Source organism: Spodoptera frugiperda, chromosome 26, assembly GCF_023101765.2.
Source record: "Spodoptera frugiperda isolate SF20-4 chromosome 26, AGI-APGP_CSIRO_Sfru_2.0, whole genome shotgun sequence".
Lineage (NCBI taxonomy): Eukaryota > Metazoa > Arthropoda > Insecta > Lepidoptera > Noctuidae > Spodoptera > Spodoptera frugiperda.
This window is the reverse complement of record NC_064237.1, coordinates 11,567,711-11,578,664: the sequence shown is the minus strand read 5'-3', so window position 1 is coordinate 11,578,664 and position 10,954 is coordinate 11,567,711. Positions and strand designations below refer to the sequence as shown.

The 10,954-nt window shown below is 37.6% G+C and overlaps 2 protein-coding genes across 2 annotated transcripts; one reads left to right on the top strand and one right to left on the bottom strand.

The window, feature by feature from the left end:
- Positions 1-119: 119 nt before the first annotated feature.
- LOC118281772 (dynein axonemal assembly factor 5) lies at positions 120-8,708 on the bottom strand. The gene is made up of 12 exons (XM_050704866.1): positions 7,963-8,708; positions 7,668-7,851; positions 7,211-7,428; positions 6,830-6,987; positions 3,863-4,066; positions 3,564-3,714; positions 3,046-3,210; positions 2,545-2,736; positions 2,163-2,320; positions 1,561-1,753; positions 1,054-1,245; positions 120-647 (listed from the first exon to the last, which is right to left on the bottom strand). The coding sequence occupies exons 1-12, from the start codon at positions 8,597-8,599 to the stop codon at positions 520-522; spliced, it is 2,580 nt and encodes an 859-aa protein (XP_050560823.1). The 5' UTR covers positions 8,600-8,708; the 3' UTR covers positions 120-519.
- A 502-nt stretch (positions 8,709-9,210) lies between these two features.
- LOC118281782 (mesencephalic astrocyte-derived neurotrophic factor homolog) lies at positions 9,211-10,802 on the top strand. Its single transcript, XM_035602501.2, has 2 exons — positions 9,211-9,915; positions 10,606-10,802. Exon 1 carries the CDS (start codon positions 9,373-9,375, stop codon positions 9,892-9,894), a length of 522 nt encoding a protein of 173 aa, XP_035458394.1. The 5' UTR covers positions 9,211-9,372; the 3' UTR covers positions 9,895-9,915; positions 10,606-10,802.
- The last annotated feature ends 152 nt before the right edge of the window (positions 10,803-10,954 follow it).

Here is a 10,954-nt window from a genome sequence, read left to right as displayed (position 1 = left end):
TGTATTTTATTTTGTGTTTGGATTAAATTAAGGTGACTGACCTGATATTACGTCACTGACCAATATTTTTATCGGCTCACAATATTATTGGCTTCAATCAGAAAATAAAACCACAGAAATCCATTTTTGCATTTATTGCACATAAAACTTAAACAAAACAGTATTCTCATCATTAACCACTAAAACACACATAAATCATTAACTAATTAAAGGTAAATAAATTCATTCATAATTGTTAAAGTTAATATATTGCTTAGGGTTCAACTTAACCCTTATTGACAAATATCGATACTGAAATGAAGCAAAGGCTAATTTACCAACTTTGGGAAGATGTAGGATATGTATTTGTCTTTTATTTTTTTGTTACAGATAATTATAATGAACATTTTATCAAAACTATACTATAACAAAGTCTGATTAAGTTTCTTTACATGTTTCGAAAATATCAGACATGAGAGAAACTGTATATTCTATCAGACATTGTAAAAGGCCTCAAGTAGGTATGTTAACTGCGTAATCTTACAATATTTTTTCAATATGACTAGTTAGTTTTTCGTAGGCAGATTTGTTCCTGTAAAGGTGTATGTTAGCCTTCACCTTCTTCATCAAAGTCTTCGGATCTACGTCGCTCAGCTTGATCAGTGCCTCTGCAAGAAATAAATGTAGAAATAATACGATTAAACATTGTAAACACTTATCATAATTATGGTTTCTTGTAGATTAAGAACACAGACGGTGTGTGATGCTCGCAGTATTGTCAAAAAAAAGGAACACATCATAATATAGGGCTATGGTTTATTTTAAGGGGGTAAATCATCCAATGGCTTCACCCACCTTGCGCGAGGCGAGAGGGAATGTCAGACTCTTACTGACTAAAAACCACCCCGTTCCTACTCCTGTCCTTCGAGCCCCGGTAAACCCGCTAAGTAATCCGCAGCTCCGGATCTTTACTCATGTGGTTTGAAATTAATCGAGTAGGTATACCAAATAAAAAAACTAACAATAATTTTGTACTGATAGAAATTGACGTGATAAATCAAGTCTTGAACTCACCAAGCATTTCTTTCCTGAAGTCCTCGTCTGCATCATCAAGATGTATGAGCATGGCGCTGTACAGAGCGTCGATGTGGGCGCCGTACAAGGTCACGTCGTACGGCTGCGGGCGATTCGTGAACAACGTCACTACTGTTTGAACCGCGAACGAACGGACTTTGTCGCTGCTGTCGTCCAGGCGTTTGAGTACCACTGGGGGATGAAATACGTATTTGTTATAAGATTCATTTACAAAAAAACGAATCCAATTAACACATTAGGTACTTTGCTAGATTATTTGACTTTTCTGCAAGAGCTTTTTAGGTAGGTAGGTACTTATTGGTTGATATAATATGTAAATGAAAGTCCAGGAATTGATTTACAACATCAAACAAAAGTTTAATATCTTTTAAATCCAAATACCTACGTTTAAACAACGACAACCATGCAATACCTCTTACAAGTACAGGTACTACGAAAATTTCATTGAACATATTCTTACAGAAAGCAAACATGGATCCCACTTACCATAGTAGATTTTATGCAAGACATCACCGCTGAAGCAGTCGCGTTGCCTGGCCAACACGGCGAGGCAACAAATTGCGCGCAACGTGTGCTGCCGCGTCAGCGTCGAGTTGTCGTCGGCCAACCCGACCAGCAATGGTACCATCTTCTCCAGGAATGGCTCCAAAGACTCCTTACTTGGGAAGAGATTTACTCGCTGGAAAATTGCACATAAGATTAGCTATGGTAGATGTGTGTATGGTCATATTAAGAAGTGGAAATCAATTTTAGAATTTAGAATTAACCACATTCAAAAAGCTATATGACTCCTCCGTTTTTTTCGTCGTGTCTGTTAAAAAGGGCATCGTTATTTTAGGTAATTTAGTAATCTATAATATAAAAATAAGTCGAGTTTTCCTTCCTGACGCTATAACTTCAGAACGCACGAACCGATTTCCACAGTTTTGCATTCGTTGGAAAGGTCTCGGGCTCCGTGAGGTTTATAGCATAGAAAAATCAGGAAAAATTCAAAAGAAAAGGAATACAGGGAAAATCTTGGTGGCGAAACGGAGTTTGCCGGGTTTGCTAGTCAGTAATAATAATAATAAGCTGTGAAAGGTCGGTACCTTCTCATCCTTGTCTCCGTCGCCCCCCTTTTCCTCGGTCACTGGTATTTCGTTGTAAGGGTTCTCCTGCAAGGCGGAGCACAGACAGGCGACGGCGGCCGTACGGATCGCTTCTGCTGTACGGCCCGCACTCCACACCAAGTTGGGCATTATTACTTCTGTCATATAGAAGAGAGCAAAGTATTATTTTGGTTTTTAGTTCGATTTCACTTATTGGGGCTCTCTGAAAGTTAGAAATCGATTTGCAAAAGGCTATTTTTAGCATAATCAGTATCAATATAGACAGTAGCAGGTTGATATAGTCTATGTAGTGGCATTTGTGGGTCATTATGTGATCTGCTTGTTCCCACCTCATAAAAAGAAGCAATAAAGTATAAGTTACCTTCAATAACTATCTTGAGGAAGGCCTCCAGCTTGTCAGTGTCACACCTGGTGAAGTTGGTGTCTCTCCTCAGCAGTACCGTGGATAGAGTGGTGAAGATCTTCAGCTTCACCTCCGGGTCCACCTTGGGAGTGGCCAGGCATTCCTTCAGGAGTGGCGCTATGAGGTGCAGCTGGGAACCCATTGCAGATCCTGTAGAAGGGGATTAAAATTAGATGATAATTTTGTTAATCGGATCCCTACCAGATTGTGTCTCTATGCAGTTAGCTAATGCCCCTCGTATGCTAATGCTAATTATTTAATCAGAATTCAGATCACGCCCATTTTTCGTCAATTATGTTACGAATATCATGTAACACGGGGACGCGAGTGAGATAATAGCCATGGGCAATCTAAACAGTAATTACGTCCATCTGCTAAACACTTATTAAATTTTTGAACCAATTGTAGATAATTTTGTGGTCTTTATTAAAAAGGAAATTGACAATTGTCAGTTCTTACCTGCATTCAGCATGGCACATTCAAGCAAGCACTTGTCTGGCGACAGCTGTGTCCATGTGAGCGCGTCACTGGTGATGGAAGCCAGCATCTTGCCGAGGTGTTTGTCGTACAGGCTGATCAGGGTCTTACCGCACTTCTCCGCGTAGCGCAGCTTGTCCAGATTCGCTGGAATATTATACTTTACTTTTATATATTTTGTTTTAGTTTTCGGGAAGAAGTAAATATCAGCTTGAGTAAGAATTTAAGGGTTTTATCAGAGTTACAAAATTTCATGATAGTTTTACCGATCTGGGAATCTAATCGAGTTTTTGCTTAGCAGTCGCATATATTACGGCTAACGACTTGAAATTTTACGAGAGTCAAAATATCAAGTATACTTTGCCGAGCTGGAAATCCCATCCGAGACTTCTTTGCTTGCCTAACGACTAGTAACAACACAGTCAAGAAAATATAAAAGATCAAGAAGTATAGTTATCATTACCATAATTTAGCTGGTAGGTACTTGATAGTCAACTTACCAATAGCCATAAATTGTATACGTTCATCATACGGTATGGCGAGCACCGTGAAGTTGATAGTGAATAGTTCATCTGCAACTCCTGCGCATGCCTCACCGCACACATCCAGTAATGCCTCACACATGTGCAGCAGGTTCGTTTGGTATTTAGGCTGGAAATAACCACTTGATTAACCAAGTCCATGAGCATCCACAGCCCATGAGATTTCTGACTGAGAGAGACTGAACTACCAGGTTACTATCAGGAGATCCGATCTGATAAGTTCCACCTTCCCTCAATTCCATAAAAAAGCTCCTTACCTTCCTAGTCCTGCATCTATCAGGATCAGCAGCCTCCCTGGTGAGTTCTACCAGCACCTTCTCCTGGAGCAGTTCCGGGCGAGAGCCCTTGATGATGTTGGCGATAACCATCAGGGCGGCCCAGGAGTCCACCTCGGCTTCCAACAGTGGCCACCAGGTGGTTGGGATTATGAAGTAGCCGAATAACTCTGCGGCACGTTTTATCTGTTAGGGTAAAATTGCCTTGTGAGACATTGAATTTTCACGTGGGGCTTTAGCACGAAACGCCTATATGAGCTTTATAACGAGAGGACATATATTAATACAACTGAATTTAGTGAATATGTAAAGAAATATTCTAAATTATTTAAAAAAGTTTGCTCAATTGCAAAATCGTTATACTTGAGCTCTAAAATAAAAAACAGTGACAATGTAATTAAAGCGACCTGGAGTATTATTAACAGTGAAACAGGGAGGTCTAAAGAGAAGAGTAGTGAATTTAGTCTTATAATTGATAATAATGTAATTAAATCGGATGCAGAAGTCGCAGCTGCATTTGAAAACTTCTTTTCGGACGTTCCTGTGTCCACTACTAAGTCTTTGAACTCATCTCCCACAGTTGCAGAATCTTTACTAAAAGAAAATGTTGCAGCTTGCAATTTAGGCTTCTCTTTCGAACACATAGATTATACAGATATAGTCAAAACGTTCCATACCTTGAACAAGAAAAAGACTGCAGATCTGTGGGGTAATTCTGTGTACATTACCGGCTCTGTAATAGATATTGTAGCACCCGTATTAGCTCTAATCTTTAATAACTGTATCGATCGTGGTGTGTTTCCTGATCTCATGAAGAATAGTAAAATAACTCCGTTATTTAAATCGGGTAGTACTTCTGACCCCACTAACTTTAGACCTATTTCAGTACTACCTACATTCAGTAAAATTTTTGAAAAAATTATCCTACATCAGTTGCAAAGATTCTTTAATAGAAATAAATTATTACATGGAAATCAATTTGGTTTTACAAGGGGTCGTTCAACAACTGATGCCGGTGTTGAACTTCTTAATCACATTTATGATGCATGGGAGGACTCGGCCGACGCATTGGGTATTTTTTGTGACTTATCCAAGGCGTTCGATTGTGTCCCTCATGAAACACTGATCAGGAAGCTATCCCATTATGGAATACGGGGCAGCTCTCTGGATCTTCTTAACTCATACTTGAGTAATAGGATTCAGAGAGTCGACATTAACGGAAAAGTTTCCTCCGGGTCTATTGTTAGGATGGGTGTTCCGCAGGGGTCAATTCTCGGCCCGTTTCTCTTTCTTATCTATATTAATGATTTACCTTACCTTGTGAAGGATAACCATGGGATAGTACTGTTTGCTGATGATACATCTTTATTGTTTAAACTCAAACGTGGACAATTAGTCAGTGATCATGTAAATAGTGCTCTCTCAAAAATAGTACGCTGGTTTGGTGCCAATAATTTGTTACTTAATGAATCAAAAACTAAATGCATTAGATTCACAACACCAAATGTTAGACATGTGAAAACCAGCGTGCTAATCAAGGGCGGGGAGTTGGACCCTGTAGATTCAACTGTCTTTTTAGGTATAACCCTGGACGCTAAGCTACAGTGGGCTCCACACGTAGATAAGTTATCGAAAAGGCTCAGCTCTGCAGCATATGCCGTTAAAAAAATTAGAAATTTGACCGATGTAAATACAGCGCGATTAGTATACTTTAGTTATTTTCATAGTATCATGTCATATGGTATTCTCCTGTGGGGAAATGCTGCTGACATTCAGTCTGTCTTTGTGCTGCAGAAAAGAGCCATTCGATCAATTTATAATCTTAGTCCGAGGCACTCTCTTAGGGAACTTTTTAAAGAAATTAATATATTGACTGTTCCCTCTCAATACATTTATGAAAATGTAGTGTATGCTCACAAAAACATTAATTTATTCAAAAAGTATTGTGATATACATAATATAAACACTAGAAGTAAAAACAAATATATAGTTCCCACCACTAGACTTAAGAAAATAAGTGGTTCGTTCAGATGTCAATGCATACGCTTTTACAATAAAATTCTCAGCCATATTCAAAGTTTGAACCTAAATAAATTTAAAAATGTTATTAAAGAAAAACTGTACAGTAAAGCTTTTTATAAAATTAAAGACTACTTAGATGATAGTCAGGCTTGGGAGTGAGCCGTTATAATGTCCACACAGGTCATGTTGACATGTTTGTAACACAAGTTACATTTTTATACAATTTGACATGATATACATTAATATCATTCGATATTTTTTATTTTTATTTTTAACATATTATTTTTAAAATTGTTAGTCTGAGGACCGTGTGAGAGTTTGCTTAGTTATTTCACTTTTAGTTAATTATATTCTGACAGTGTGAGCATTTACGAGACCTACCCAAATGTTCTTTTGGTTGGTAATGTTCGTCGGATCATTCAGCAACAGCCGTTAGCTGAGCTGATTGTAAACTGACACATGCGTACGGCCATCTGAACAGGTCCGCTCATACTGTTGTGGTTCTTTCCTCTAAAGACCACTACAGAACCAACTTGCACGGTTCTCTCACATTATCCTCTATTTCATTGTCTGGACTTTAAAAGAGACTATGACCTCTGAGTTTGTTTCGGCATTTCTTCTCAGAGTAGTCAGATAGGAAATGCCGGCCTCATCTAGCTATTTGAAATATTGACGTGTAAAAGTGTTATTTTATGACCTATTTACAGAAATAAATATCATTTATCATTTATCATTTAATGGGCAGGGACGACCGGAGCAATTCCACAATCTTACAGAAAACCAGTTTGAAACGAAGTTTGCGTTGTATTTCGCCATATGTCCTGTGGTTCAGGTCACGCACTGGAGAGGAGACCTTCTCGTGTTTCCATGAACAAGTTTTAGATTTATCATGTGAAAGAATGTCTTAAAAAATCTAGATTGACTTACCTCCAAAATGACCCTGGGATCTTCATCAGTAGCACCGCGCAACATAGCCTTCACGATAGCATTGGCGTGTTGAGTGGCGCCCTCTTCCGCGCACAATATCAACCAGCACAGTAGCTGTGATACACGGAGTCTTGCGTCAGCTTGCCAGCCATCCATTTCTGATGACCAAGATGTTCTTTATGAAGGAAAGCGAATTTTGAATAGCAATATTAAGAGGTCTTCAAATATTGTTAAAAAGGATAGATATAATGTTCTGTTGTTTTACAACTGCCAAGTAATCAGTCTCGGTCTCACGGGTTCGATTCTTGAAATAGACACCGTGTTATAAGGTATTTCAATGCCAAAATCATCCTAGATATCATCAGTCAGACCATAACATACCTCGATTGATGGCTGGTACTATCTTCCCAATATTACTTTGCACCAGAGCCCTACATCCGAAATTAGGTCTCTGCACATCAGGGTAGTGTGTGGGCACATCCTTCAAGAAATCAGTCTTCTTTTTAAAGTCTTCTTCATTCTCCTCCATGTATTGACGACCGATATCGTTCCACAAGTTGCTTGCTGTGGTTCTTATGTCTTCAATTACGTCGCTCAAACTGCAAAGAAAATAAATTCCAATAGAAATATAATAAGACTTATTTCAGATATAGAGATTGTTTTATTACTTCAAAATTTTTGAGTTTATCAAGCTATGTGTTATAAGTTTGTAGTTTTTTTGGGATATTCTTAAGCTTTTTTAACAAATATGTTAAGAAACAGATCATTACGTTAGCCTTTAAACAAAACCTAGATCCCAGATACATCAAAAGTAATTTAAGGAACTACAAATAGTTACCTAGTGAGAATAAGAGGTAGCATGCGATGCCAGAAAGAGTATCTGTCTCTATATGTGAGCATCCAGTGGCCGACTTCCAATGTAACTTGCATGCGCACCTCATTGCTCTCATCAAACAACTTCTCTGCCATGGGACTGATGGAAAGCTCGAAGCATTTTGCGTTGCCTGCTAGCACTACAGCCGCTGTGGGAATAGACATAAGAAGGTAAGACAGATTTTAATGAAATTGTTCTATTGGTAAAGTATTGTATTCATAAGGTATTGTAAAAAATATTAGATGGAATAAAATATTACCAATAGCCTTGATAGCTGCCACGCGCACTCTAAAGTGCCGATGACCAAAGTTAGACAAGATTGGCTTGACATAGCTCTCCGATTGAAAGTGGAAGTCTCTCTGAAGGACTCTAGTCACCATGATTATACACTCGCAGGCCTCAAGCTTCACCAAGTGAAAAGGATCTGTTACAGTCTTCGTCAGGATGCTAGTAAAGTCGTTAATGAATGGACTAAGTAATTGTGATACTTTGTATTTTTCCAATATCTTCCGCACTAACTTGATCAGTACCAAACGGATTTCCTCAGACTCCTCGATAATTTCAGGGCATCCTATACGACGGACTATCACTGGTAGAATATACGTCAAGTAGTAATCGTTCAGAGGAAGTTTATCAATAAAATTAGAAATTATCATTGCCGAAGTTTCCCGACATGCCTCCGAAGCATCCGAGAAGCTTTTCAGAACGTAAGCATACACTTCCGGAAAGACAGCAGTGAGATCACAGTCCTTGTTTGTAGGGTTTTCAAATATCTCTTCGTTTATTTTCAATAGCGCCTGCTTTCGAGTCATTTTCGACTCGCTTTGTAATGCGGTGATATGAGTCTCCAACGCAGCGCGTGGATTATCCATCAGAGTAGCTTTCGTTTCGACCATTTTTGATATTAGTAATATTCAATGCACGCTAAATGAATAATATCGACAAAACAAAATATTCCAATATTGATAAACAAAATCAGTTTCCATGACGACAGGACTTGCTGAAGATGATGATGACAGCTGTCAGGCTCTGACTTTGACATAAACTTTTCTTGTTGAAGATTGTCAAAATACAAACAGCTGACCAGTTACTTAATCGACTACATTGATTGTAATCGACTAAAATTATTTATATTTATGATAAAAGAAACACTTTTGTGTTTAAAATATTTAAACTTAGTATTATGGTCTCCAGATTACCATCAGCAGCACCATCAAGAAAATAACATCAACACCTATCGAAATTGCTTTGACTTAACCTTTCTTCCATTTCCTTTTCTATGTTTGGCTCCTCTTTAGTTAAGCAATATGAACACTTATTATTATTAAAATTCCACAAAGTTGCAAGAGTAAAGTGAGATAAATGCAACTTACCCATATATCCAACATCGACTTGCTGAATCATTAAAAATTAATCGACTAAAACCTTGTAGTTCTTACGCACATAATCGATTTGCAACACGTGTCCATCTCAAAGATGCCAAGTGCCAACAACGTGCACCAATCACAGGCCGCCAAGTAAAGCTGTCAACGTTTTCAATTCCATGAATGGACGAGATTCTTCTATCACCTTAATTTCGTACTATTTCTATTTTATTCTGTTGCAAGTTACGGTGTCCGTAGCAGCTGGAGTTAATTTTAGCCTAGCATTTAAAAATTAACAGTGCAAAATGTGCAAACTCAGTGTGTTTCATTTATTATTCTTGGCTACAATCGTCCAAGTTACAATCGCGCTGAAGGAAGGCGATTGTGAAGTTTGTATCAAAACCGTAGATAAATTCGCGGCCACGTTATCAGATGATGTTAAAGCGAATCCTAAACTGATCGAGGCTGAGTTCAAGAAGTTTTGTAAAGGAAGTAAGAATAAAGAGAACAGATTTTGTTACTATTTAGGTGGTCTGGAAGAATCCGCCACCGGCATCCTGGGAGAGCTCTCAAAGCCGCTGAGTTGGTCAATGCCCGCAGACAAAATCTGTGAGAAACTGAAGAAGAAGGATGCCCAGATCTGTGACCTCAGATTCGACAAACAGATTGACCTAAACAACGTAGACCTGAAGAAACTAAAGGTCCGCGATCTGAAGAAGATCCTGAATGACTGGGACGAGATCTGCGACGGTTGCATCGAGAAGACAGACTTCATCAAGAGAATAGAAGAGCTTAAGCCCAAATACATGGGCAAAACGGAATTGTAAAATAGCTCAATTTTAAATTAGGTGAGGTTATATTTTACAACTATTCATTTTAAAGTGTCAACCATATAATTTAATCAACCCATGGCATGTCTAATGAGTAATAACATAGTGCTATGAAAGTGAGTGACATACTTGCATCATGAAAGTTATTTTCTCCATGCAATTGTATGTATATGTATTCATTTGATACTGTCACTACTTAGGTCAACAACCTGTTGTACAGTTTTAAAACTACTGTACTGATGTGCTCAATTGGTTATCTATGTTATGATTACAATACATTTTGAGTGAATTGCTTATTTCATAAATAAACAATAGTCATCATACCTTCACATTTGTAAATAATTTGTAACAAGATTAAGTTATTTTAAGTTTGTTTACCCATCAAAATTGTTGGTGTTCAGTGGATAAAGATACTCAAAGCTCGTTTCTCAATATCCAATTATTTTAGTTATAGACAGTCCACTAATACTTAAAAATTTTAACATTACAGAATTCATAATATTGTTGTGTAATCTGAATGGAAGTCTATTCTCTAAGGAGATTTTGGTTGTGAATAATCCAATAATTTTATTTAATGACAATATTATTCCATAGGCCCTTTTCAAACTCCCCAAAATTCTTTATTGATCTCATTAATTTACCTATGACTTTAAATGACTAATTGTTATTTATTTTTTTAACTAATAAATATTTGTTTTCTTTTTACAGAATAAATTCATGGGACACTTCATGTGATATGACATCTCAGTAACAAGCCCCGATGTGCCAGCCAGTGGCATTCCTCGTGATCAAGTTGAATATTTGCATTTGTCGAACTGTATGCAAGTGTGTGTGGAGAATGCATGTGTTGAATAAATTATTATATTGCTATTAAGTAATTAAAAATATTTTTTTCAAATTGGAAATTTTATTTTATTTAGTTTACTACTAGTATACCTATTCCAGGACCACATCATACAGAACATATTCTACAATTTGCCACATTTGGCTAACAGCTTGCACTGTGCCTCCAATTTCACACTAACATAATAATAGGACATAGCATAGATACAATAAC

Coding starts and splice junctions, on each gene's coding strand:
- LOC118281782 (XM_035602501.2), top strand. CDS start 9,373: ATGTGCAAACTCAGTGTGTTTCATTTATTATTCTTGGCTACAATCGTC.
- LOC118281772 (XM_050704866.1), bottom strand. CDS start 8,599: ATGGTCGAAACGAAAGCTACTCTGATGGATAATCCACGCGCTGCGTTG. Junction 3,715..3,862: donor ATAGATGCAGGACTAGGAAG/GTAAGGAGCTTT, acceptor GGTTATTTCCAG/CCTAAATACCAAACGAACCT. Junction 2,737..3,045: donor ATGTGCCATGCTGAATGCAG/GTAAGAACTGAC, acceptor CCCCTTCTACAG/GATCTGCAATGGGTTCCCAG.